At 33.8% G+C, this 27,555-nt stretch overlaps 4 protein-coding genes across 10 annotated transcripts; 2 read left to right on the forward strand and 2 right to left on the reverse strand.

Annotated features, from left to right (window-relative positions):
* Positions 1 to 307: 307 nt before the first annotated feature.
* Positions 308 to 9,785, reverse strand: LOC139103993 (odorant receptor 4-like). 2 transcript variants are annotated; one of them, XM_070659208.1, is made up of 7 exons: positions 9,414 to 9,785; positions 9,282 to 9,325; positions 1,642 to 2,048; positions 1,163 to 1,262; positions 980 to 1,081; positions 744 to 902; positions 308 to 446 (listed from the first exon to the last, which is right to left on the reverse strand). In XM_070659208.1, exons 3-7 carry the CDS (start codon positions 2,031 to 2,033, stop codon positions 381 to 383), a joined length of 819 nt encoding a protein of 272 aa, XP_070515309.1. In that variant the 5' UTR covers positions 2,034 to 2,048; positions 9,282 to 9,325; positions 9,414 to 9,785; the 3' UTR covers positions 308 to 380. The 2 variants fall into 2 exon arrangements, with proteins under 2 accessions (XP_070515309.1, XP_070515310.1); XM_070659209.1 differs by lacking the exons at positions 9,282 to 9,325; positions 9,414 to 9,785 and having other exon boundaries at positions 1,642 to 2,168.
* LOC139103981 (membrane metallo-endopeptidase-like 1) lies at positions 4,229 to 9,219 on the forward strand. Of its 2 annotated transcripts, XM_070659186.1 has the most exons (17): positions 4,229 to 4,358; positions 4,567 to 4,718; positions 4,806 to 4,967; positions 5,044 to 5,127; positions 5,203 to 5,402; positions 5,552 to 6,385; positions 6,472 to 6,576; positions 6,709 to 6,850; positions 6,939 to 7,047; positions 7,159 to 7,255; positions 7,348 to 7,524; positions 7,597 to 7,691; positions 7,897 to 8,028; positions 8,191 to 8,258; positions 8,408 to 8,544; positions 8,621 to 8,788; positions 8,891 to 9,219. In XM_070659186.1, the coding sequence occupies exons 1-17, from the start codon at positions 4,339 to 4,341 to the stop codon at positions 9,068 to 9,070; spliced, it is 2,862 nt and encodes a 953-aa protein (XP_070515287.1). In that variant the 5' UTR covers positions 4,229 to 4,338; the 3' UTR covers positions 9,071 to 9,219. The 2 variants fall into 2 exon arrangements, 1 of the variants encoding a protein (XP_070515287.1); XR_011545978.1 differs by lacking the exons at positions 8,621 to 8,788; positions 8,891 to 9,219 and adding an exon at positions 7,785 to 7,841 and having other exon boundaries at positions 7,597 to 7,703; positions 7,977 to 8,028; positions 8,408 to 8,489.
* Positions 9,786 to 10,181: 396 nt separating the features above from the next.
* On the forward strand, positions 10,182 to 15,013 carry LOC139103988 (hexosaminidase D). 4 transcript variants are annotated; one of them, XM_070659199.1, is made up of 11 exons: positions 10,182 to 10,511; positions 10,605 to 10,659; positions 11,050 to 11,265; positions 11,400 to 11,748; positions 11,822 to 11,896; positions 12,018 to 12,213; positions 12,325 to 12,600; positions 12,787 to 12,873; positions 12,961 to 13,218; positions 13,299 to 13,380; positions 13,514 to 15,013. In XM_070659199.1, exons 1-9 carry the CDS (start codon positions 10,471 to 10,473, stop codon positions 13,133 to 13,135), a joined length of 1,470 nt encoding a protein of 489 aa, XP_070515300.1. In that variant the 5' UTR covers positions 10,182 to 10,470; the 3' UTR covers positions 13,136 to 13,218; positions 13,299 to 13,380; positions 13,514 to 15,013. The 4 variants fall into 4 exon arrangements, with proteins under 4 accessions (XP_070515300.1, XP_070515302.1, XP_070515299.1 ...); XM_070659201.1 differs by having other exon boundaries at positions 13,519 to 15,013; XM_070659198.1 differs by having other exon boundaries at positions 12,961 to 13,380.
* On the reverse strand, positions 13,956 to 27,418 carry LOC139103986 (uncharacterized). 2 transcript variants are annotated; one of them, XM_070659195.1, is made up of 8 exons: positions 27,066 to 27,418; positions 25,788 to 25,943; positions 25,216 to 25,676; positions 24,680 to 24,926; positions 23,538 to 23,747; positions 23,212 to 23,464; positions 22,859 to 23,058; positions 13,956 to 22,633 (listed from the first exon to the last, which is right to left on the reverse strand). In XM_070659195.1, the coding sequence occupies exons 1-8, from the start codon at positions 27,201 to 27,203 to the stop codon at positions 22,499 to 22,501; spliced, it is 1,800 nt and encodes a 599-aa protein (XP_070515296.1). In that variant the 5' UTR covers positions 27,204 to 27,418; the 3' UTR covers positions 13,956 to 22,498. The 2 variants fall into 2 exon arrangements, with proteins under 2 accessions (XP_070515296.1, XP_070515297.1); XM_070659196.1 differs by lacking the exon at positions 27,066 to 27,418 and adding an exon at positions 26,270 to 26,648.
* Between the last annotated feature and the right edge of the window lie 137 nt (positions 27,419 to 27,555).

Consider the following 27,555-nt stretch of genomic DNA (forward strand, 5'->3'; position numbering starts at 1 on the left):
ATAATTACAGATAATTATATATTGCAATATACAGATTGAGCTACAAATATACCGACGGCGAGGATCGAAATCGTCGCACATTTCATAAGGTTCTCATTTCATCGTCAACGAGGATGTTTCTTTTTTCCTCCCTCGAAATTATTAAGTTTTTATCAGATATTAATTAGGGTGCGATTTACACTATTAATTGAACGTTTGCATATCAATATGACAGCGTCGATAAAAACGCCATAGAAAATAGGTATTATTTTAGAATTAAACTAACAGTTTTTACTGCAACAAACGGTATATTTTAATACTTAACTATAAAAGGAGTATGTCATGAGCATTATTCTTTAAAAACAAATTTTGATAGTTTATATGCAATATTAAATTTATACTTATTCTTCATCGTCAACCATCACTACTCGCAATGTCGTGAAATAGGAAAGTATAGTTGAGAGATACTGCAACATATAACAATAAATATGAATAATGAAATAATAATAATATAAAAGAAAATACATTTATTAAAGGCGTTAATATTTTTTATTAATTGACTCATAATTTTATGCTTCGATATTTTTTTGACTGGCACAAAATAAAGAAAGTTATATTTAATTAAATAAATTTGAGTGGACGTAGAAAAAGCTCAGTTACATAAAAAGATCTTCTTTAATTATGTTATAGTTTTAATTTTATTTTAATATTAAATAATAATTATATGCCTACTTAATTAATGATATTAATAAATTTGATCTTACCGCTGCAAAATAATTAAAAGATAGTGCCGGCATAAGACAAGGAATTGTAATTACTATCGGTTTTTGATTTCGCATTATAAATATCTGTAGACACTTCCATATTTTGACAAAATAATGTTTTTCGAATATTTCGAATGCTGCATGTCCAACTTCAGTGACCTAATAAAAAAAGAAAAATTTATAATTAAAGTTACTATTAATATAATAAATTGTAATAAGTTTAGGAAGCAATTTACCGTGTGTATTAAATGTTCTGCTGGCCAAGTATACATAAATACTTCAATTAATCCTATCACGGACAGTCCGATAAACCACATTGCAAGTATTAAAGAATGTTCCTATTAAAGAAAACAAAATTTATATCTACCCGCATATATTTTATATATTATTACTACGTTTTTATAATACACGTTACTTACTTTTAAAAGTAAAAGAAAATTTGTTATCGTGCAAGTCGTGCTACAACATATTGTTATAAATGCAAAAGGACGAGTAGCAATTGAAATGTCAATTCCATACCTGAATTAATTTATCAGCTTCATTTAACATTTTAGAGTATAAATTAATTTTCGACTTACAAAATTTTTATCAAACTTAGTGTCTTACAAAATATTTAGGCGACGTTGGTTATTAAATTAAGATCAAAATTATATAATTCATAAACTTAGATTTAAACTTGAATTAATAAATCGAAATATGCATTAGTTCATTTAAAATATAATATTCAGGAAGAAAAGAGAGAAAGTTAAGTGAGAAATAATAATTAAAATATTATCAAACTGTTGTCAGCATTATCAATAATTTTTCTTATTGAAAATTCTCCCCTTGGATTTTCTAAATTAATTGTCTATTACTTGTCATCTAAATTAATTATCTATAACGAAAATATAATACGTACTCGAGCAATTCTTGATGTTTTCTAATGCATTCGAACAATTGATAAGCATTTGTAGCTGTTTTTAGCTCTTCGATTAGCATTTCAAATCTTATCGATGCAAACCAGATTAATAAGGCCATAAATACGTTCTGACATAATTGTCCTGTTACCAAAAATGCGCTTATAATTTGCTGTGCACAGATTAACGCTGTTACCGGTTGGTAAAGAACGTCGAATGGATATTCAGTAGTCGTTGGGAACGGCTGATGTTTTACAATAGGAAGTACGGCAGTTAATAATGCCATAAAATAAAAAACGAACACACACGAAGCATAAAATGGGACACATTTAACGATGTAGCGCTGAATCACAATTCCTTCGTGTGGCTTTATCGAATTGCTAAAACGTTCCATTCCAAATGTAACTTTCTGAAATAATCATTATCTTAAATAATTCTCGTTAGTAAAGAAAACGATGGCGAAATAGTGCCGTACATTTTTTTTTTTTATAAACTTCTCGCAGCTCTTTAAATAATATAAAACAGAAAAGTATTTCGTTAATAAATATCAATTACTTTTAAGTGGTGGTAATTAATATTGTAGAAAAGAAAATTAAGATTGGCGTGAAACGTAGCGCTCGTTATAATAATTGTATTTGCGAGAACTACAACGTTCTTAAGATTATTTAATATAGTATATATCAACGCCGCGGAAAGAGATGTTAATATCATAATGCATGCGCAGTGATATAATTTCACGCAGACCACTCTCAATCTCGATGCATTTTCCGGCAACGGCCAACATTGTATTATAAAGACACTTAATCTCACGAACGATATCACCTCCTTCAGCAATATCTCTCTCATGACTACAGTGTTACGTATGCCAGCGTATTGCAAATTGATAACGTAAGAAATGCAAACGTTTTCATGAGGTACTTATATATCAAAGAAAATTATTACAAATGCGAAAGATAAATCACAATTCTTTCATGAATATAATAAGCGGTAGCGAGTTTTGCTTGCGAAAGAATTAATAATACATGCTTGGTAAGGGTAAAAAATTTGTGAAACATAGACACCGTAATTTAAAAATATACATTCCGTACAATGTAACATAATATAGGAAACAAAGTGCATTATCTTTTGGATACGACATGTAGACTTTTAAATTTACATCTCACACGTGCTGTGAATAAACTGTACTTTTATTATTTAAATTCATGCATTATTCTGTGTACAGCTCTTATTGCATAGTATTGCGGACGCGGTGCAAAAACTTAATAATTTATTAAACCTTAACGCGCAGTAACATTTTTCGTTGTACCTTACGTAACAATTTTATCGAGGGTTGTTTCAAGAAAAGAAAATAAGTAGTGATTCGTGAATGAATAAGTAACGCATGCTCGATACCAAAGTACATATAGTGTACGAAAGGTTGGAACGGGTCTCACACGATATTGTAATTTTTCGAAAAAGAACGACTAACGGGATTTAATAATTAATAGAAATTCTAACAATACGCGGTAACCGCAGAAAGATAAGTGAAAAAAATCCACGAAAGAAAATAAGTATGTAAAGATGAGAAACGTTTCAAACGAAATGATATGTAACAGTTCTAGAAATGAATTTCGCACGCAACACACTGCGTGCTGTAATTTTAAAGAACGAAAGTCATAAATAATATTGTGAAGAAGAATTTGATAACAGGGTTTAACGATGAAAAAAAATTCTATAGAACGAAAGCGAATGGAACGGTGCAAGTATACTGCAGTAATAGACATAGCAGTTTTGTAAGAAGATGGTATAGTACAGAAATCAGTGTTTGAAAAACTGCAGGTACTGCATACACATGCAGATCAGAGTCAATCGACGCGGAGACGCCAAGTCAAACGTTTTATTTTTCTGTAGCACACATAGTTTACACACTAAAATATCCAGCGAAAAAGTAGCGACATCCGTAGTTAAAGAAAAAAATATCACGTCCGTATACCTTTCGTATCTCTGTTAAAATAGATCACAGACGTGAAACGAAACCACTCTGTATATAATATTATGCCGGTTCGAAGAGATTCTGTTCACTGCGATACGTTTGTCGGTCTTAATTAACGTTATCCGAATGGCAATTATATGTATATAAAATATTACGGAATTGTTCCCGATAAGTGGAATGATATGGAATTTTCAAAGAAATGCAGAAACATATATGTATTTTACTACTATAAAATATGATATAAGAGAAAAATTAAACAATGCATATTTAATTAAAATAAATAATTAAAATAAAATGTACTGTTAATTCCGTTAATTTATAATACACAATTTAAAAAATATTTAATTCTTTGAGATGTATAATGTATTTAGAAATTTGAAATAAAAATTATTATTAAGTATACATTTTTCAAATATAAGTAATTGTTTAAAGAAAGAAAAATAAAATTTTCTTACTAGCAGCTTATTTTTTTTCTACAAAGGAAAAGAGTACTTGCAAATTATCAATTATCGCAAAATTATTTGAATCAACAGGACGAGAAAGATAAGTATCTTCGTCCTTCAGTTTATCAATTTGAAACGTTTGTACTTTAGAATCTTTCCGCTCAGATAGTGACATATAAAAGAGTAAGTCGCGGAAAAATAATTTCATACCGTAGTGGAAAACATTAATAACAGCGCGGTATTTTAAAAATTGGGTATATCGGCTGATAAAAACTATTTCCAATATGAGACGACTCATTATTTTGTACGTAATTTAACAGGTGTTTTCTAAGTTTTTTTTTTACATTTTCATGAATTTATTGTTACTTTTATTCTCGCCTTATTTTTATTCTTTCGGAGGAATAAGCAAAAGCACAATTTAAAGCGCCAGCATTTAAAAATACAGAATAAAATAAAATATAATTACAAAATATATAATACCCTTTTATATAATTACTTATTATTTTTTGCAGCGTTTTTATCGGTACGTTATTAATAGGTAACGTTACGTCAAAGGTTCATAAGCATTTTTTAAAATCAAAATGGTCACATAATAGAAATGCAATAAGTGATAATGAGGAAACAAAGCGAGTGGTGTGCGAATCTAAAGAGTGCAAGCAAGCGGGTACTTACATTTCATCAAACAAGTAATCTCGACTATTAAAAAAATTGCGTGATAATTGCTATCATTTTTCTTATTTTACTTTTTCAGCTAAGATGTTGCTAAACAACATGAATAGATCTGTAAATCCATGCGAAGACTTTTACGAATATTCGTGTGGAAAATGGTCTAAAAATAATTTTATCGTACCAGGAGTTCCTGTGTGGAATTCAATGTCGCAGCTTCAACTAAAAGCAGTTATGCAAGTAAGAGGTAATCAGCTCGTCTGCATAGTCATTCGCAAAATTTAAAATTCTAGACTCATTTTAATATTATATTTTGCTTGCAGAGATTGTGGAGTCCAAATCTACAGACAACGAATTGAGAGTGGTGAAGCTCGCAAAACAATGGTTCAAGGCTTGCATGGATAAAGGTGCACAAAATCAAATATTAAATTAAACCTTGCTGCGATCTAGGGACGCAATAATTTGCCAATATGTAATTACAGATACGATTGAAAAGCGAAACCTCGAACCGCTGATTTCTACCCTGGCGGATATAGGAGGCTGGCCTATGACGATGGAATCGAATGAATGGAACGAGCAGACAAATAGCTGGCAAAAAGTGGACGATAAGTATATGCGATTAACGGGAAGAAATGCCTTTTACGACGTACGCATAAAGAATGACGATGTTAACGTTGTCGAGGTATTTACTGCCATATATTTTATAATTTAATAAGCTTGTTATAATTGATATAATTTAATAAGCTTGTTTTTTGAGTTTTAATGAGTTCGTTATAAAGAATAATTATTATCTCATTACATTTGATCTCATTTAATATTATTTATGTTTAGATCGACACGCCGCATTTACCACCAGGCTCAACGAATCTAATTGACGACGAAGATGAAGATGGAGAAGAGGACGACGAAGGAGGGAAAAGCAAAAGTGATGAGGATCCGAGTGCCGAGGAAGAACAAAGCGAAGAGGATCCTGGATTTAAGAAGAAAAAAGATTCTATAATTATCATAATTGATGAGAACGACAAGAATGAATGCAACGATTGCGATGATACTGATGTTGGGAGCAATAGCAGTGGTGACGGTGATGATTGCGGCGATGATTGCGACGATGCTGATGTAGGCAGCGGTAACAATATTTACGACGACGACGATGAAGATTATATGAGAAAACGGGAGAAAAAATTCAGAAAAGAAACGAGCAAGAAAAAAGTTACCGGTAAGCTTGAGCGTGTAAAAAATAAAAAAATTTATGTTAAACGGAGCACAAGCAACAACCAGATCGTTAAAAAGAATAAAAAAATAAGAAAGCAAAGACTAAAAAAAATGACAGTACCAAAAGCTGAGAGTAAAAGAGCACAGCGTTTGAACTATCGTGAAAAATCACACGCCTGGAAAAACGAAAGAAATCACATTAACAAAAAACATACGAGAAGGATGAATACAATTTTGGAACTAGTGGAAACTACTACATCAATATCAAATGAAACAAACGAAGAGGATGAAGAAGATGATGAAGAAGATGATGAAGAATTAATAGATCAATACGGTGAATACATTGCTGAAGTGGCTTCTATTATAGCTAGAAAGAACGGTGTTAACATTTCGCAAGAACAACTCGAAAAAGACGTCCAAGATATGGTCGACTTTCAAATAAATTTGATGCAGGTAAAAATCGTAGCTTATCGCTTTTTTTTTAAACACAAAAACTGAGAAGAAAAACCGTTTAACAATCTGAAAAATTAATGTTCCAGATTTTCCCGAATCCAGATCTGAATAAGCCGGTTAATATGAAAGTTACGCTTAAAGATTTTCAAGATTGGTACGACAGAAAGGATCTTAAGACAGCTAACAGCAAGGTAAGATTTAAAATCAATTAATTCTGTTTGATGAAATATTATTTTTGCGGTTTTTATAAAATAAGAAATATATGTATAAGACGTGCATTGTGTTTTGCATATAATTGAATATGAAAATTATTTTTGTTGCAGATTGATTGGAAATACAAAATAAAAGCGTTGTTTGACGAGGCAAATAAACCTGTGGATGATAATTTAAGTTTGGACATTACCTCGTCAGAGTATGTCAATGATCTTATATCTTTACTGGATAAAACGTCAAATAGAACAATCAGTAAGTTTTAAAAGTGGAACACTAACAATTCAGCGTAAATTATTGCTTGCTGCATATGTATTTTATATAAAAAAAAATCATGTTTCAGTAAACTACATACATTGGAATTTTATAAGCAAAGTGATAAAAGCCACCACAGAAGAAATGAAAGACTTGAGCGACTCATGGGAAGAAGCTAGTAAAGGCTCACCATCAAGGTCTGAAATATTTTTTTAAACTAATAACATTTTTATATATATATTAAAATTAATTATTTACTGCTAGACTTTTTAATTCAAAAATTGATTTAATTATACATTAAATTGTAGAGTGAGATATTTGTACTGTTTAAAATCACCCGAAATAAAAGATATTTTGGCGTACGAATTTGTACGAAAATATTTCTCCGACGATATTATGAAAGCGGTAAGTTAATCTTTTTACATGATTTGATCTGTGAGTTAATAAATTTATTTAAGTTAATTGTTGTTAACTTTGATTATTTATTTCTATTATAGGCAACGAATATAGTCAACGCTATACAAAAGGCAGTAGAGCATCAAATTAATCAATCAGATTGGATGAATAGTAAAGCTAAAGATTTTGCTTTGGCAAAAGTAAGGAATATAAAAAAGTTCATTGGATATCCGGACTGGTATAAAAATACCACGATAATTCAAGAGTATTATGACGGAGTAAGTTTTGGAAAAATTTTAATTATTAGCTATTACGTGATAATCGCCTTATTCAAAATTATTCTATTAAAGTTCGTCATCAGTCCGTTGCATTACGAAAACGTTCTTCGATACAACAGCTATACTAAATGGAAGAGCCTACGGACGGTATCGGAAAGTGAGCTTGAATCTGATGTAAAGTGAGCAATTTTCATTATTTTAATAGCAAGACAAAATATATATTAATTAATTAATATTTGTACACCATGAACTTGTTACAGAAAACATTTGAATCCGGCTGAAGTGAATGCCTTTATATGCCTTGAGGAATACTATGCGTACGCAAAATTTTTTTTTGTTTAATAAAATGATATATTTATTTAATAATTAAACACGGTATACTGCGCCACAATTAATAGATGTAATAAATCTGAGTGATGAAAATTTATTGTTTCACAATAATTCTGTTTTAGTTGTTCCAGCGGCAAATTTTCAAAATCCATGGTTCTCTTTAAATCGACCACGGTATGTGAATAATTTTGATAAAAGCTCGATGTGTCAGAAAGTACATACATACAAATACGAATTAAATTTATAAGCACTTTACTTTATATTTTTTCTTTACTTTATATTAATCTGAATTTTAATTTAAAAAATGTTTTACTAATTATCTATTTTTCTGTACAGATCTATTAATTTTGGTTCCATGGGATTCATTATGGCTCACGAGGTAAATCACGGATTTGATGATACAGGTACATTATAAAATAAGATTACTATTGAGTTCTATATTTAAATTTTATCCTGCGATATTTATAATTGTTACAATTACATATAATTTATTATTTAACTTAAGCCGTTTTCTTGCATTTAATAAAAAGAAATTAATAAAAATATTTTTTAGGACACAAGTACGATAAGAACGGTGAATTTCTAGGATGGCTCTCAGCAATGGCCAAGTCTTATGATAAAAAAAAAGAATGTTTTGTGAAACAGTTCAATAACTATCCCATTATTAAAGAAACGAATGAAACGATAAAGGTACATTGCTCACTATGCATTTAAATTATTATTAAAAAATTTACTAGCCAGTCTAACTGATTGTATGGAATTACAGGATTATGGCAAGCAGACAACGAGCGACAATATTGCGGACACCATGGGATTGCAAGCAATATTCAAGGCTTACGAAAGAAGCGAGAAAGAAGGCTCAACACCAGACACTACATTACCAGGCATGGAAGATTTTTCCAACAATCAACTATTCTTTTTATCCTTCGCTAACGTGAGTATTAGACATTAAACCGAACTCAACGTAATTCAAAATTATAAACGACAATAATGAGACACTTGCGCTCTAATTATATTAAAATAAAAATGTTCACAGTTATGGTGCGAAGCGACTGATCCGAAACAAATAATAGAATTCGCTAAGACAGACGAGCATAGCATCGGGCGATTGAGAATAATAGGATCCGTAACAAATTCAGAAGACTTTGCTAAAGCTTTCAATTGCCCAGCTAATAGCCCGATGAATCCCGAAAAGAAATGCAACATCTGGAAGTGATTCGAAGGAACCTTGCAAAGAATTTTATATAGATATCGCGCTGAGATTAATGACATGAAATCTATACAAATAAAATAACGCATATAATTATAACTGCTTTTAGCGATTGTATGCCTTCCAATAAATATTGCACTCGATCCAATTTGTAATTGATAAATGTGAAAATTATTTTCGAATACTACAAGCCACGAAAGTAAATCATGCGACTTACCAATCTGCATGAGCTTCAGCGGAGTTGTGGAACTCTGCCGGTGACTGTAACATAAGAAAGAAAATATTAATATACACAGGTAAGTTAATTAATGAGATTAATAAAGATTTTGTTTTTTTAATTTATACTTACTTAGAAGTTGCTTCGCCGAGACATGATACCCGTCCTGGGTCTGCTCCTCCTCTCAGATGGGACGTGACAAGTTATCCTTAAGTGCACGACACTCGCGAACGCGCCCGGATCAATTGTTATCGCGAAAATTATTAAACTCCTTCGCGCGTGATTTTTCGGCACTCCCGTAAAAAGATAAAAGGGATAAAGACGCCCGATAACTAACGGAACTCCCGAAGCGACCGACGACCGAGGTGCGGATCTCACGTTGACGATAGCGACTGTCAGAATCCGCTGAACGTCGCCGAGGAAAGTGACGAGGAAAGCGGGTTGGTAACGCCGACCACGCGGTGCAATTCACGTCGGACACCCGACACGTAATCTTGTCCCTCGAAGCACGTTTTCGAGGCATAAAATAAAACACGGAGCGATGAACCGAGTGATATTAGTACGGAAAATGATTGCTCGCTCCTGAATCAGCAACGACGACACATGTTCTTATGCGAGATTATCCTGCCCGGGATCGAAAATACTCGTGATTGCGCAAAGATTAACGACACGTCCGGACCCACGAGGCTCCGCAAGCAGACTGACGGTCAGAGATAAATTTTTTTCTAAAATTATTAAACGCTGAAAAGAATATTCTCAAGATTGCAATTTTTTTTATTTGAGAAGGAAATAATTTTTAATTAATTTGACTTTATTATTTGATTTCACGATATCGTGGGTGAGAAACGGCATGTATGATTTTCATCCGCAATAATCGTCGAAATAATTGAGTGACTCTTGCATGTTATCACTCTCGCTTTTTACTGACACACGTTAAGTCTCGTTTAGCATGAAGAAAGTAATAGAATCGAGTATCAGCTGATTCACAGCGTCTCGCGGGTTGTTTTTTTTTAAATAAGACTAGCGAAAAATAGCCAATCGGCATGAGTTTGAGAGGTAACAATAGTGCAGATAAATCGCGAGATAAACTAGTCTGTAATATCGCACGCGGGCTCGCGTTGATTGACTTGTTTTACGCCAAAAGTCGTCGCCTTCGCCTTCAACCAATGATATTTCACCGATAAATGGAATGGAAGAGAAGATGGACGCCTTGACGTTGGGATCGCACAGGTAAAGTAACCGGATGATTGATTGTTGCAATTTTTGACGTATTTCTCAACGAACGTAATGTCGCGACTTAGCGAATGGTTCTTTCTTTTCCAGGCTGGTTCACCTTGACTTGAAAGGCGCACCACCGCGGACTTGCTATTTCGAAAAGGTACAAAGTTACTCGTAAACGATCGAGACTGATAGCCTCGTCCTGTGCGCCAAGCATTTTTGGACTCTTATCATGTATACCGTTTGTTTAACATCCGTGCGGTGGTCGTCAGCTGTTTTTTCTCGCTCGAGCGTTGCATTGATCACCTGATTTCTCTCAACACACAGCGTATCACACGTCAAGTATTATGACAGCGTGCCTCAGTCATTTGTTTTTACTCAGTGAAAGAGAGATAGAAAGAGAAACTAAGAGAACAAGTGTTGTGACAGTTAAAACTTTTGACTGCGCTTCGATTTTAACGTTAAACAAACGGTTGTCTCTTTATAACTTTTTGTCTTGGCTTTTGTCTGCTCTTATTTTTATTCTTATGATTCAATAGAAAATTTACAGCTCTTTCCACTACTGAGGACATGGGGTGCTACTGGATTGTTGCTGGAATGGGAAGATACATTCCCCTACAATCGGGAACTGTCTCCTATAGGAAGCAATGGTCCGAGCAGTTTAGGGAGTGGATACACAGTTCAGGAGGCTAGACACATTTTACAGATAGCTGGTGATTGTGGTTTGGCAGTTGTTCCATTGGTGCAAACTTTTGGTCATATGGAGGTAAAATTATATTTTAATTTAATTTAAATGACTATTTTATATTTATTTTATTTTTAAAATTATTATTATAAGATGGTGATTATTCCTTAAATTTTAACTTAGCATTTATTAATTTATTATGCTTTAAATTTCAGTTTATCTTGAAACATGATGAATGGAGATCATTGCGCGAAGTGGAACCTTTTCCAAGTTCCATCTGTCCATCTAATCCAAGAACTCTTCCAGTGGTGAAGTCATTGATACGTCAGATTGTTAGTTTTCACCCTGACATACAATATTTGCACATAGGTGCTGATGAAGTGTGGCATTTGGGCCTTTGCTCTGTCTGTACTAAACGAGCTGCAGCTAGCAAATATGGCAAATCATCATTGTACCTCGAACACATTTTGGCTATAGCTCAATATATTCAAGAAACCTATCCATATTTAAAGATTATTATATGGGATGATATGTTAAGATCGATAGACTTGCAGATTTTGAACGGTATTTCAATAAAATTTATTTGCATTGTTTGGTCAGATTTTTTCGTATGACTAATCGTTTTTTTTTTTTTTAGAACATTACATCGGAAAATACGTCGAGCCCATGGTGTGGCATTATAGTCCTAGAGACAATTTTGCATTACCTGATGGTATTTTATTTCTACTTTTTTTTATTACTATTATATTACGTTATTTTCTTATTATTTATTCAAGAAATTTTGAAATATTTGCTAAATAAAAATTTTTATGTAATTATAATATACTTATTAGGACTGTGGGATAAATACAGCGCAGTATTTCCCAACATTTGGGCGGCAACTGCATTTAAAGGAGCTACTGGCTCTGCACAACATATACCTATAATTCGACATCATATAAGCAATCACGAAAAATGGTTGGAAGTTTTAGGAATTCATGTGAGTAAGGTGCATGAATTTCGTGGTACAGCATTCACCGGTTGGTCAAGGTAAGTTTAAAAAGAAAAAGACTTTGCGCAATTTTTATAGAAATTATGTTTTCATAAAATTGATTACAAATTTCGATATAAAATAATTATGTTGGCCAATTATGATTTTAGGTATGATCATTACGCTACAATGTGCGAGTTATTGCCTACGGCGATACCATCGTTAGCTTTATGCTTGAAAGTTTGGCTCCATGGCTACTCGGAGCAAACGCACATGCAAGTTGCAAAAAGCTTAGGATACATTGACCATCCATTGCACATAATTCCACAGCCTAGGCCGGTTCCAATTCCTAGCAACTTGCTCTTTCCTGGATGGCAAATAGCCGTGGGCATGGAATGGTTTCTCAATTTCAAAACAAAATATCACAATATTACCACCAGCGATCAGTAAGTACAGATAATTTATAATATTTAATATTATTTTAATTTCTTCGTTATCGTGAGTCTAGCCAACTGATCGCTTATACAGTACTGGCCATTACTTCATAAGCACGCGCGAGCATTATTCGGCATTTTATTTAAATATTAGAAACAAATGCTATATAAATATAAAATAAATTATTCTTATAATAGGATCGTGACATGGATGAATCCGTGGCAAGTAGCAAACAATTATACAAATCCCATGCAATTGGAAAACTTGGTGCCTGCCTTTACAGAGTAAGCTTTTATAATAAAATGATCTATGTAAAACTATACTCCACGACTTACCAATTGAAATTCCAAGCACGTAATATATCGTTCCAGATTATTATTGGAATTATCCTCTTTGGAAGGTTATCTGCGAGTTCAAATGGAAACAATTTTCTTTTCGCCGGCGATCGAAGAATGGATAGGAACCAACGTTCAACCAATGAAAGTAAAGCTGGTAGAGTTGAAACAGACGACAGAGAATCAGTTGAAAATAAATTGTCGTGTATAATGTTATTTAAAAAGTCGGTAATGCACGATTTTAAACATATAATCTTTGAAAGCAATTACGATTGTTAATAATTAGATAATCAGGTATTTCTTGGCTGTAGAATAAAATTATTTTTATATATAGCAAGTATTTTGGTTTCTAAAAAAAAGATGAATTATTACAGAATTATTTTAATACTACGTACAAGTAAGAGAACTTTTATCAATACTATATGAGATGCTCTGTGATATTTTGGCTATGAAAAGGTAAAAAACTATAGTTACATTACAACATAATATTTAATAATAAAAGGATAGATCGATGAATAAAAATTTATTAGTTGTATTTCAAGCAAATAGAAATATCAATTTTTAATAAACAGATCTTTTTTTTTTTTAGCGTAGACTATTCAGTATTTAGCGAGAGAGTAGTCTTGAAGTATCCGGTTCACCTACGAGGATAATAAAATTGCGAAATAAATAGACTTGAAGTAAGAAAGCAAATGTATACACAGGTATCAAAAATTAAATTATCATGTCGAAAACTGCAAGTGAATTATATGAAATCGAGACAAATTCTCTTTATGTAAAAAGAGACGCAATATATAATTTGCAGTATATTCACTTAGGTAACGTAATAATATTAGAAAATGTTGATATCATTTTATGCTGTATCACATAAATGTTTTTCATATTTAACTATAGTAAATTTAGCGAAACCGAACTTTTCACTATGTTAATTTGCAATATCTACATTTTGCATATAATAGAATCTCTGTTTTTGTGATAAAATCAATAGTCGCTAAATCTAAATAAATGTAATTGACAGTGATTAAACATAATTTTTGTTAACGCTTACTTTTTTTTTTTATTCGAGTTTCAATGAAGCTGCATTTGTGGTATCACAACAATGCCCTTGCAAGTACAAGATGCCTTGAGAGTCGTTCTATCTGAGTTGCGGATAAAGGAGACTCTTTGTCTATTAACGCGTCGCATATAAAAGTGGATGTGAATACGTCAAACACAAGATTTTCAAATCGACGAATGCGAACTATATAATTTGGTCCTTTGCCCGTCGGCCCAGTTTGTTGCCACACGCTGTTGTACAAACTTGATCTTGCAAAATAATTGTGATTAATACAAATACGTGTAGGCAACAAACGTCGCATCAAATCATATTGTATCATATTAATATCATATCGCATCGCATCGCATCGCATTATTCCTAAGGCCGCCGCCGCCGTACAGCTGCATCTCGGGGCACTTCCGCTTTCCAAATTAAAAAGTTCTCTCAAAATAATTTCCAACAAATCACATAGCAGCCCAATAAATATACCTTAAAACGTCTAACAACGTTATTATCTACCGTTACAATATATAAAAACTTGAGGGAGAAAGAGGAAAGGTGGGAAAAGAAAAGAAACAGAATCTTATTTGTTACTCGCTCTAGACTTGAAGTTGGAAAAACTGGGTCGTAAAAGGAAACGTGAAGAAAGAAAAAAAAAAAGAAAGAAAGAGAAGAAAATGACGCGACTTGATGATTTGTTAAACCCGTAAGTAAATAATTAGGTACACTTGTCATGGAAGAGAGATCGCGTAAAGTGTGCTGTTAATATTTATAAATTAAACAAGTGTCTACAATGCAATGTAAAAATATATACATACACACAATACATACATACACACAATTATACATATATATATATATGCACACGTGCGAATATATATACATACCCACATGTATGTATGTACGTAAAAATGCACGCACTCACGCATTCATGCACATAATATCTGTGTACGATGAAGCCAAACTCAAACGACAAACTTCTATAATAGACACAAGTGGCATTTGTACCAAAAGTTTCATCGATTAGTATATTTCTACGTAATATAAAAAATACGGTAGACGATAGCGCTAATAAAATATTTTTTACAATTGTCCAAACGATATCAATCTCGTTATTTCTTTTTTTTTTTTTTTTTTTTTTTTCCGTACATTAAGAAAATCTTATATGAAGGAGTTGCACGTGCGAACAGTATAAGTTTTCTTATCAGCAAAGAACGTAACTTTCAAACAGACATGTCTTGACATTTTTTTCTGTTTTATTTCTGTAGATTTTATCTTTCAGGTACATAAATTCTCAATCTTTATACGTCTTCCTCCTGCTTATCCTGTTATATTAACTTAATAATTTTTGCGACGTTACCCACGTTTCTTCTCAGTACTGTCGAAGAAGCAGGATAATAAATTGACAATTTCAATAATTATACAAGCTCGCGATTTAAAGCAGATAGCTGTCGGCCATACGTTTATCCGTATTAATACTCCATCGTGTTTCGTAAATATCAATCTGAAAAGTTTATCGCGAGAAGATTTAGCTTCGCCTTACACACGCTCTCGCAATCCCTCTAAAAGTGCATACTGATAATAGGGAAATCCTTTCGATTAACGTCGCTGATATATACTTTTTTTTACAGGACCATTATCCATATATCCGCGCATCGCAGGCTGGCGTGTGTATCCGCGCAAAAAAAATGCCAGTCCGCATACATCCGTTAAAAAAAGACGCAGAGCAAATTAAAAAGACAATTGATCGCACACCAGGTGAAGTGATAAAAGAAAAAAAAAAAAAAAAAAGAGTCTGGATCTGAATATTCAGACGACGAAACAGCCGTGTCAACAATAACGGTGTCTGGCAGCTTTGGTAAGCTACCTCCGCTTCTTCTTGGCACGGCCGCATCGTGCAACGCCTATAATGTCATTTACACTATTACTATTCAACAATTCAAAATACTTATGATACACACAACCTTGAATAATCTCAACAGCTGCTGGCCTTAGCCCGAATTAACTTACGCATATGTCATAAATACAAAAGTAATTTCTCGCTATTGCTACATTTCGCACGCTTCGACCTTGGCTTTCTTGCTCCTTGCCTTTTAATCGATGCTACAAAATCCCCGCAGGTCCTCGCTTTTTTTTTTTTATCCGATCGTCGCAAATTGATCTGTTCCAATATCTTTTCCCGTGTATCAATGTAACGTAGGTAACTGAAATATGAGACGTGAGTCCATGCGTTCCATAAATAAACGTGTGAGTATTTACCAAGTATCGCTACCACTAAAAGACGATAATTTTAAATAAGAAAATAAGTTGTAAGAATTATACTTATTTAATATGTATAATATAAAATTTTATATGTATAATATAAAAATTTTATATGTATAATACGCTTTGGAAAAATCAATGCTTTAATTCGTTCACTAAAACATTTTCGTTCTATTTTACAATGAAATGCACGCTTGGCACGTGTCATATAAAAAGAATATCTAACCACATATTTCAGTTACAATTGTGCGAAGCATCTTTAACGTAGGACGTGCGAGAATATTGCCACATGGATTTAATAACAGTTTACAATAGGATTAAGTTACTTTTCGTTTGATCAAAGCTTTGCGCGACTCGCCGCCGCATCTTGTGCAAAATATACATTCGCGTGATTTCTCTTTGCAATTTCATTGTCATCTGCCACATCGTCTTATCATATATCTCGCAATAAAAAAATAATATTCAGTCAATTAGTTGAGATTAATACTCATATTTAATGGAAAGGAAGAGCTTTCAGCGGAGATCTTTAACATGCGAAATAACTATGCAAACATGATACCGTCAAAGATTAAATCAAATTGAACAGCGGATGATGGATGGATCGCTACATAATGTGATCGTTCATCAACCGCGCTATGACTAATGATAAAACTTCATATTTATTGTAAATACATTATTGTCTCTCGAGATTATTTGCCACGGACTGTCAGCAATACTCGTCCGTTTTCTTTTTATTTCACGTGAAATTATCTTTAATTTCACGTAATTAATTAATTTTCCAAATGCTACTTCAATGATTAAAACCGACTCGAAACGTTTTATACAAGCTCTTCCTTTTCAAATGTACAAATACATATTTCTCTTACAAAAATTTCGCGTTATCGTGTCGACAATGAAATGTACACTTTCGCCGAGAAAAATAGAAGGGAAGAGATAGAAAGGAATACTATTCGGTATTGCGTGAATTCATTCAAAAGCACACAGACAAAGGCACCCACTGCGCCGATCACGCGTGCTTCTTTTAACGCGAATTAAGGCAAATTCAAGTACACACATACGAATTACGGAGTACAGAGGCATATTTCCTGATCGTTGCAAAAGCTGAACTTCGCAACCCTTTTGTATCTATTGACGAAATTGTCGTTATCGCGCGCCGTGCATCATCAACGCATGCCCACATATCAGAGAGGAGAAAGGATTACAATCAAAGGGGTTTACATCGCGCGACCCACCCCTTCATACAATGTAATAATAAGTAAATAAATTATTAAGCCAGTCGTCGCCAAAATTCATCGCGCAAAAGATGATACTACGTATAAATCTTTATGTACGAGGGTGTGTATGTTTATGTACGTCTATACGTATTTATGGATGTACATGTGAAATGTAATAAATTAGAGTTTAAATAATATTTCGAGAAAGATTTGAGAAGGAAAGTGAGGGTAGAGGGAGGACAAAAGATAAATAGACATACAAAAAAAAAAAAAAAAAAATAAAAAACCGAAGGAAGACAAGATAAGAAGATTAAGGGTAAAGTCAATAATTTAATTAATTAAGTAAGTAATGTAAATCTCGCCGTCGCGTGTCGGGGGTTTAAGTAGCGTCGATTAAACAAATCGCTTATATACTAATAAAAAAAAAAAAAAAAAAAAAAAAAAAAAACGCGTAGAATACTGATACATAAAAAAACACGTATATAAAAAGCCTCGGCCTTATTATTGTCGAAATAAACTCATGGTGCTTACTCACAAAGTAAACTATACATACTCGAAAGAAAAGAACCTTAAGACTGAGTTAAAACAGAAGACAAGATAAGAGGAGGGCAGCGTAGCCGATTGATTCGAATACACTCAATCAACGTCACCGACAATGATAATAATACAGTAATAGAACTAATAATAATAATTAATAATTAATAATAGCAATACTCAGATCGTAATAATTATAAAAAATATTCTCTAATTCCACATTTAGTAGAGAGCTCAAACCTATGTCTATGCTTTAGTAATGATGTAAATAATTGTTCAATAATAATAATATAATAATAATCATATCTAGATGTGTACGTGTATACGTGTGTGTATGTATAAGTGTGTAAGACCGATGACCAAAAATCTACAGCATGCTAATCACGATCAAGAAAAGAGTTCAGAAAGATATCAAAATTATATATATACATATATATAATTTCCCTTTTTTTTTTTTTTCTTCTTCTCGTTAATGTATTCGCGAAAAACACATCCCGTTTCTTTCTTTTAATATACAATTTTTTTTTACAGCGTAGATCTCGGCTAATGTGTTCGAGAACCGATACGTAGAGAGTGAGTTCGCTGAATTCGTCGCGCGTATCCCCGCAAAAGAGGCAAGTACGTTGGTCTCCATCCGAAATAAAAGGACAGGGACCAGAACCGACCGAGAGGATTCGGATGACATAATACTACTGACGTGTAATACTACAATTACGTTTCGATATTGACTGCGAGTACCGAAAATCTGTAGCTTACGCCACGTATTTCACAGACTTTTAGTACTCGCAGTGAATATTAAAACACGCTTTATTAATCGCGTAATGTTCTCCCGCAAGACATTGGACGGACGCTAAATTCGCTACGCGATCTGCACAGTGATCTCTTTTCGGCACTAACCGGCGAAAGAAATGTCGAAAAACGTCAAAAGTAAAAAAAAAAAAAAAAAAAAAATCAGGCGTTTATAACACCTGAATTGTTGGCGATGCCGCTTATAAATATACAGATACTTCCCCATTTCACCTTAATGTTCCAATTTGTCTATTTTAAATTTTATCGAGCAACTACCAGACTACTTTTAACGCATATTGTTTAAGGGCTCTATATTTTTCGTGATTATTTTAAACACGAGTAGCTTTCGGTATTACTATTCTCGATTTCTTTCCCCGCTCAATATTTACAATATTAAATAATTATAAATTCAAGTTTGTCATACCACAAGTTACGCTACGATATTTCTAAACGATTTGTGATCTCATAGAAAAGGTAGAAAAAACCGGAGGGGAGCTTTGCTTCATTACGCGATAATACACTAAAGCTACATGCTAATTTATCTCGTCTATTTCGATCCACTGTGCGATCTCGACGAGAAGTGTTCCGTTTAAAAACAAGAGAAAGAGAAAGTTAATTAAATATAAAGAGAGAGAGGCAGAGAGAAAGAGAGAGAGAAAGGACATCAAATATTGTTACATTAGTCGATTAATTGAAACACATAACTCATCTTGACGTCGTATAAAAAAATAGAAATTTTTTTAATTACATAGCTAATTTATATTAGTAAAAAATTTTAAAAATTTGCGATAATCAACATGCAAAATCCTAAGAGCAATTTTTTTTTAAGTTAAATATTAAGACTAGCTCTAAGCTCTAAGCTTTAAGCTCTCTTTCTCTCTCTCTTTCTCTCTCTCTCGTACTCTCAACATATGTACATACATACAGAATATTCCCTGAATATTAACGCCGTTCTTTCATTCTAATTAATATTTTAGAAATTATATTCTTCGAAAAAAAAAATTGAAGAAACTTTCGTAGTTACATTATTCAACCCTTCTTTTTGAATTGAAATAAATGCATTAATAAATAAAGTTTTAAAATTTTTTCACTTTACAAAAGTGCATTCTGCAAAATACTGGACAGTGAAAATTGAGGAAATTCTGTTGATATCTGAAAAGAATGGCGTTCCTAACGAGGAAAAAATCTTTGTTTATAAGGCTCCTTCGATAATAACTAACGCTACTCCGCGGGCTGCTGCGGGCTGTTACCGAAATCTATCAGAAGGATCCAAAGGTCTCCGTAAAGAAGAAAAATTAGGAAGGAGCAAAATTACATGAATCAAGTTTGAAAAAGGAAAAAGATCGAAACATACGTGTCTACATAGAAAGAGATGAGAAAAAAAAAAGGGGGAAACAGAGGAAAATAATAAAAGCAAAAGTGTATGTGGGAAAGAGTGAGAAGATAGAATAAGGACTGCTAAATTTTTTTGTGTACGTGCTTAACTATCCTACGTACGTAGACTAAATCTATTTTTGGCAATTGATTAGGTATACGACATGTTAAATATATCACGATACCATGAGTAGATGCACTGGCCATAGTATTATGCGCTACGTAAGGTCGCTTAACACCCGTTCCCTGACGCGTTATCTGTACATTATCTGTATTAGAGAAACAGCGGCGGAGACCTCGGTTCATCACGTTTTCATCATCATTTCGTTACAGACGCAGATTCGGATCGGAACAAGAGGATAGCAGAAAAACATCCGACGTCCTAGAAAATACGACAATTCAGATGTATGGAAGATTTGTAATTATTTAAAATAGCCATAGCCTCTATATATCGCATGAAATTATTTTTATGTATCTTATGCCTCAGTTAAAGAAATTAAACTTTTATTCAAATCTATCTCAACTTTGAAAAATGAATAAATTTACGCTTATAATAGATGATATATAAATGTACAGAGGTACAGGAGGTAGATATAGAACCCTATTAGGTTTCCATTATTCTATTAAAGCCTTTTCTTATTCCGATTCGAAGCTGACCACGCAGCAGCAGCGGAGTCATAAAATTTCTGTACTTTTAATATACCCAGCGTATAAGTAAATCTTTATCTAAGTATTTTTTAAGTTCTCGCCTGTTTCTCGTTTATCATCGAGACAGATCGAAGGGAAGAGAGAACGCGCAAACGTGAATATCTGTAATAACGATGACGGCTACGACACCATATATGTACACATATATAAATGTCACGCTGTACATCTTATTGCTTTTAAAGTTAAGCTTAGATAATTGCGTGCGAATATCCAATCAGAAATTAAGTACAAGTCTTTTTCAAGAAGATGGAAATTTAGAAATATTGAGTTTTTTTTTTGTCGCGCACAGTTCTAGCAGTCTCGTAATATAATAGCATCTAGAGGTCTCTAATTTAAGGCTCCGCGAGTGCCACCTCCGATCAACGGACAAGAGAAGGAGGCACCTCATATTGTGACATAGTTGCTAACATTCCACTTTTTTTTTTCAGGCCCCGAAGTGTCGCCTATTGCGTCAATTTTTTTCTAATACATTTTATTGTCAATCGCTCAAATTTTTTATTCGCCATGCGACGAAATCCGTCAAAATGTTGCGTATGAAATGTAGGATCTTTCACCATATTTCTAATTTTTGTTGCAAAACGTAAATATTAAAATACTAATTACATATAATTATTTTATGTTAAATCATAATATTATATATAATGAAAACTATACAATTGATGATACATTTATACAAATTACAATAACGTGTTAAATAATATTAACCGTAAATTTATTTTTTATTTTGACTTTAATTTTAATTGATCAAATTTGAATAATTAATATCATTAAGTGTGTAAAATATATTCTCTTAATAATTATGCAGAATGCAAAGTCTTAAAACATGATCTTAATATATTTTTTTTTTATTAACTTTAACTCACTGAACGGTCACTATTTTTTTCTCATAAAATGCATTGCTACCTGATTCATCTCATGGATCTCATATAAGTATTTGTCATTTTTTTTTTTTTTGTTTGAAAGATTGTATATTACGAAAATAATGCTTTGATTTCTTTCAAATTCTTTTAAAATAAAGTAAAAAATCCAACATTTATCGCGCAACGTATAAAAGTTTTTGAAAGGACTTTAAAATGTGGAGCATAACGTAATTGAATGTCAAAAGCCATTACGACGTTACCGATACGTCGTTGGAGATTGCTGTTGCTGCCATCGTCACACAACCGATCAAAAGATACGTACAATGTAGAACAAGACGATGACGGAGACAACTACGAGCACTTCCGAGCGACACCACGGTTACACCCGCGGTATCTTTATGTACAATGGGCGAGCACATATAAAATTTTGTATAAAAATATTTTTTTATATGCGTGTGTTTTTTTACGTGTGGTTATTTATGTTTTGTATACGTGTATATGTGTATGTGTATACATGTATTCCTATATGTTTGTGTATATATATACACATCTTGAATAATTAATACTGAGTAATTATAATATCATTTCGATCCACCATCCGAATTACGCCGCGGCGTAAGCTTCATAGCTCTCCACGGAATATCGTACTTTCGGTGCGAATGATTTCTTTGTTAGGAAGGAAACGCGCGCTGAGAGCCTGCCAGGAGGAATCTTAAAGATCCATCCCGGACAAATGTTGCCGAACAGACTAAACGTTGTTGAGAGAGCATACTACCTAAGTGCCAAACCAGATTTTTTTAATGCGTCTCCTCCGAGAGTGAAGTCGCCACCAGGTTGAGGGGAACATCGGAAACATTCTCCTCATCGCCCTCGTCCGCTTCCTCGTCCACGGATAAGTGCCGTTGCATACGTTCTTCGGTTTTCACATGTTGCTAATAATTTAATAAGCAATATTATAAAGTGGAATTTTTTATTGTGCTATTAAAAAAGGAATTAACTTGTTTTAAATTTGCAGCATTATATAACGATTAATAATATATATTTAATAAGTAAAAATTTTGCGATTTATATATGCACCACTATGGTTCTTTAATGCAAATATTAAAAATACTTATTTTAATATTCAAGTACGTAACAAAGAGAATTAGAGAACTTACGTGAATCATGTAACTAGACAAGGGTATTGAGTAAGCAACTGGTGGAGGCGGATGACCACCGGGTATGCGTGTAGGCGTCAACGCTGCATGCATCATCAGCTGAGGATGGATTTGTTGTCGAAGAGCATTTAACATATCAGCACTTTCAGCATCCATTTGTTCTCTTGTCGATTGAGATGCTAAAACTGTGTCTCCTTTTTCTGAAAAATATTAATTTCGTAAGAATAAAATACTTTTATTCTTATGCTAAAAAATAAAAGATTTAAAAAAAATTAAAACCATCTCATTTCTTAATAGTGTGAACGACAACTATATTATATTTTTATTAATTAATGATTAAAAATATTTCTTACTTCTGTGCCTTATTGGTTTCTCGCCTTTAGGTCTGCGTCTGCGCGTATGTATAGTGTCTCTTCTCATAGTAACAGGGCGATTAACGCCGTGCAACTTGTAATACAACCCACAAGCGTTACACACCATTTCACCTTTCATATTTCTTCTCCAGATAGTTGTTGTCATAGTGCCGCAATTTGTACAAGACATATCAACTTTTTTCGTCACGTTACCGCTTTGTTGATCAAATTGTTGTTTTTGATCTTGTTCCATCTAAAATATCCAATTAATTATTGCGAGAAAATAATAATATTGTATTGATAAGTTATTTGCACAGGTAAAATACTTTATTCTTTATCTTGCTCGACCAGGCGGTAAAATCATGCGCTTGTTCCTCATTGTTGTACTCGTGCTGATAACTGGCAATGTCCGGACTTGCTGGAGCTTTGCTGGGATAGCTCTGTTTTCTGCGACCCTTCGTCGTCGTTGCCATCTCTTTACGACCAACGCTGGCAGGGCTAGATGGGTTACTGTCTATCGAAGCACTCTGTACAGACTGCATACAATACCATTTTATTGTAATTATTTTTATTAAATTTTTTTTCGTATTAATAAATAATACCTCACATTTATATTAGTCAATCAAACAGTAACAGCCTATAACGCACAAAAAAAAAGTTTTTTTAATTAATATAAGTGCCTATTAAATACTTCGGTTCAGTATTATCTAAAATTAAATTAAATATACATAAAACTTACTTTCAATTTCAGTATTTCATGTCATAAATTTTTTTTTTTTTTTATAAATATATAATTTATAGGAAAAATTCTCGTTGTAAAAAAAAATTTTTTTTATTTAATATTTGTTATAACAAAATGTTTAATTATTAAAAATTGATGTGGAAAAGTTAAAAGGAGCTTTGGGAAAAAAATTTTTCCGAATAATTGTTTCAAATTTAATATGAAATTTTTGCCACATAGTTCACGTCTTGATATTCGTTAGGTTTAACAGAATGCGAAAAAAAATTCTCAAAGTTCCCGATTACCTATTATTTACGAAATTCTACCTGGAATATATCCTGAATAGGCTTAAAAGAATTTTCCGATCGGCCGATGGGCCAACCGACAGCTTAACCGATGACCTGAGTTTTTCCCGCCACTATACCTGGGTCTTTTCTTTCTATTTACCAGTCGTACAGATGTTCGCATTCGACGGGGCATTTTCGAGAAATGTTTTGTCTGCTTAGGACGAGACGGAACAAAGCATTACTGCTATGCGCAGAAAAATGATAGAAACGAATCAGGAAAATGCAAAAATATTCATATAGATTGGCTTCTTTATTTATCTGCCCATGTAATCTAAATGTAATAATAAATTTAAAATTGTACGTATATAAAAATTACACTCTTTCAATATTTTAGCTTTATTCTGTCTCACATATCATTTAAAATTAGAAAAATTTGACTTTACAGTTGAGTTTCACTTACCTTACTTTCTAAGCTTCCTATATTTGTACGATTACCGAGCACAGGGAAATCGGTTAACGTACGATCTGTAGGTGTTCCTTGAGTATCCCTGTAGAATCTGATTTGTGGAGACATCTTATCTGAATCAATGGCAGTAATACCGATTTGTCTGTTGTTGATCAAAGAGCGCAATAGACTGGTAGCTTCGCCGGTGAATCCATTGTTTAACTTATCACCGTTTGTTCGTGTAATTTCCAAGCTTCTGTTACTGTGTTAACAAAATATAAATAAACGCATGTAATTATGTTTCTTACAGTAATTTTTCAGTGATTATAATTATTCAGCGACTCGTAATAATTGTCTTTATATGATTTAGAAAATAATTATTAGGACAAAATTTAGAATCGTAATTTAATCATCGCGTATAACGCTGAAATGGGCCACACGAGCTTGTTTATTTTATTTCTTTTTACTTATGCCTCAGGACTTAATGTATCAATTAAAAAAAAAAAAAAAATTTATATGACGCACAAACGATGAACATTTATCTCGCTTACTTCGCTAGAGCTTGCCAAAGCTTTGTCGTTTCCTGATCGATGTTGGTGTCGGAGCAGTTACTTTCTGGTGTATCCATTCTATTAACTGGACTACAATTAGCTGTGTTCGATTCGGAGCCGTCATAATTGCTCTCGACTCGAATCCTTTTACTGACGGTCATATCGTAACCATTTTCTTCATCTCCTTCAGTCTCCTGTTCGTCACGATCTTCAATCTCTAATCGTTCAGGATCGGAACTGTTGGAACTGTTGTCATCATCTGGCTCACACTTAATATTATCGTGTTGACGCATATCACTGTTTTGCAATTCTAAATGATGCGTTTGAGTTTGAGGTATAACGTTTTGATTAATGCTGGCCGGTTCAGAGTTAGGCTCCTCGTTGAACAATATCCTATTCAACTCGAGGAACGATCGCAGAGGGCTCTCACCCGCTACTTTGGCAGTGGAGAAAGACTCTTTCTAAAAATACAATTATCAAGATATAATTAATTTTTTCCATATAGTTGTAATAGATAATTTTATTAAAGCAGCATTTAATCTGTAACATTGTGAGCGATTCGAGTTTAATACCTGCTCGTCTTGAGACAACGGTTGCTTAGTAAAATCCAGGTACTGTTTGAGTACAATATCAGATCTTTGTGACACTTGACGAAAATTATCCAGCATATTTAACTTGCATACACAGCGTTGGCAGATAATTGGTGGTAAAGAATCATCATCTTTTACCTATTGAGAATATAGCAAAATCGTAAGAATATAATAATAATAAATTATATTAAAAAATACATAAAAATCGTAACAAAAATATTTTAAATATTTTTCACATATAAAAAAAAATAATAATAACGTAAGAAGTAACGTAAGAGTGGTGTAACGTTTTCAAGATTAATTTCCACATCAAGATAAAGCAATAAGTGAGAATTGGAAATTGTAAATTAATCGAGAGTAATAAAGCAAATCTGATTGATATAAAATACTTAAATTAAACCTACGTTATTATACGACAAAATTAAGTATCGAATAAAAAATGCACTCTCGACGTGCCGTTGCACCTTAGAATTTGGCTTATGTAAGAATCTCGAATAAGGAGCCGATCAATCTCAGATTAATACAGATTTGTATATAGAAAAATGTGATATTTGATAAGCATCCAGTGGCGCCTGGTAATTTAAAAGGATATTAAAGAGCGCCGACAACTGAGCTGCAGGGATAACATGCGGTGTGACAACGGAATACGCGTGTGAAACATGATAACAGGCCGCCCAAATAAGGAGCCACGGACTCCCCTCCCCCCTCCTTCTCTACGACTCATGCAGTCGTAGTTCCGCTTGCCACGCTCACGCGCTTATCACTGCCATTTTAAATGCCGTTGCTGCTCGTCGACTTATCTCGCGGACACATCTCTTGCCAAACTTTCTCTCGTGGCACGCGCACACATCTGTGTGAACGTGCACATGCACACGCACACGCGGGCGCGCGCGCGCTCGCCCGCTCGCACACACGCGTCGCATCGCATCGCACGGTGACGCGATCGCCCAAGTGTGCAAGTGCGATAACGAATAGCAAGAATGTGCGCGTTGGAGAGAAACGGAAAATAAGAAGCGACTCTGAATCTCGCGGTACATCGCGTACCAGAGCGCCTCCGAACCAAGCGAGCAAACCGTGAGGAGAGAGAAAAAGAGAGAGAGAAGAGGGAAGAGGAAGAAAGAGAGAGAAAGAGAGAGAGAGAGAGCGATAGCACGGTAACGACGAGATCGACGCAGACCGAGAGACGCATACGGCTGAAAGATACCACAGATGGTCGCGTCCGATAAAATGTGGAGAGTTGCGCACTGCGGCGTATCTTACCGTGATTGACAGGCACGCCGATATCTTCTCGGCGAAATTCTGCTGGGTGGCCCTCTCCTCGAATATGGAATACTTGACACCTTCCAGGGATAAACAAAGGCGACACAGCTCGTAGAACTTCTGCGGTACATCGAACATAATTGCGAGCTCCGGTTTGCCTGTGGCCCACGTAAAGCGCGAGTCATCAAGAGGTGTGCTCTAATAGCGGGCAACGTGCGATCTTTCTCCACTGCCACTGCTCGCGTTCAACAATGAGGATAGGTTTATACGGACCACTTATCACAGTCACAGTCGCGGCTCATTGTCAGCGGCACAGTACACGCACCGCCATGAATTGCATCGCATTAAGAAGGCGAATCTCTAAGGATTATTCATTCGATTCGAGAGTCTCGAAACTGCAATGTCCGCCCCCGGGCCGATTCGACCCACGAGAGCCTCCACCGGCACAATCCTATTGCGCGAAAATTCACAGCGGACTGTCTCGCGCGAC

This window comes from Cardiocondyla obscurior, linkage group LG07, assembly GCF_019399895.1.
Source record: "Cardiocondyla obscurior isolate alpha-2009 linkage group LG07, Cobs3.1, whole genome shotgun sequence".
Lineage (NCBI taxonomy): Eukaryota > Metazoa > Arthropoda > Insecta > Hymenoptera > Formicidae > Cardiocondyla > Cardiocondyla obscurior.

Bases quoted from the DNA above. Each gene is read 5' to 3' on its own strand.
- LOC139103981 (XM_070659186.1), top strand. From the start codon at position 4,339: ATGAGACGACTCATTATTTT. The intron at 4,719-4,805 runs GTACTTACATTT...TTACTTTTTCAG, and splicing joins TAAAGAGTGCAAGCAAGCGG to CTAAGATGTTGCTAAACAAC. The intron at 7,525-7,596 runs GTAAGTTTTGGA...ATTCTATTAAAG, and splicing joins TTCAAGAGTATTATGACGGA to TTCGTCATCAGTCCGTTGCA.
- LOC139103986 (XM_070659195.1), bottom strand. From the start codon at position 27,203: ATGTTCGATGTACCGCAGAAGTTCTACGAGCTGTGTCGCCTTTGTTTA. The intron at 25,944-27,065 runs GTAAGATACGCC...TATTCTCAATAG, and splicing joins CGGCGTGCCTGTCAATCACG to GTAAAAGATGATGATTCTTT. The intron at 23,465-23,537 runs GTATTTTACCTG...TGGATATTTTAG, and splicing joins CGAGCAAGATAAAGAATAAA to ATGGAACAAGATCAAAAACA.
- LOC139103993 (XM_070659208.1), bottom strand. From the start codon at position 2,033: ATGGAACGTTTTAGCAATTCGATAAAGCCACACGAAGGAATTGTGATT. The intron at 1,082-1,162 runs GTAAGTAACGTG...TTTCTTTAATAG, and splicing joins ATTTTCTTTTACTTTTAAAA to GAACATTCTTTAATACTTGC. The intron at 447-743 runs GTAAGATCAAAT...TATATGTTGCAG, and splicing joins CTTTTAATTATTTTGCAGCG to TATCTCTCAACTATACTTTC.
- LOC139103988 (XM_070659198.1), top strand. From the start codon at position 10,471: ATGGAAGAGAAGATGGACGCCTTGACGTTGGGATCGCACAG. The intron at 10,660-11,049 runs GTACAAAGTTAC...GAAAATTTACAG, and splicing joins GGACTTGCTATTTCGAAAAG to CTCTTTCCACTACTGAGGAC. The intron at 12,214-12,324 runs GTAAGTTTAAAA...TTATGATTTTAG, and splicing joins GCATTCACCGGTTGGTCAAG to GTATGATCATTACGCTACAA.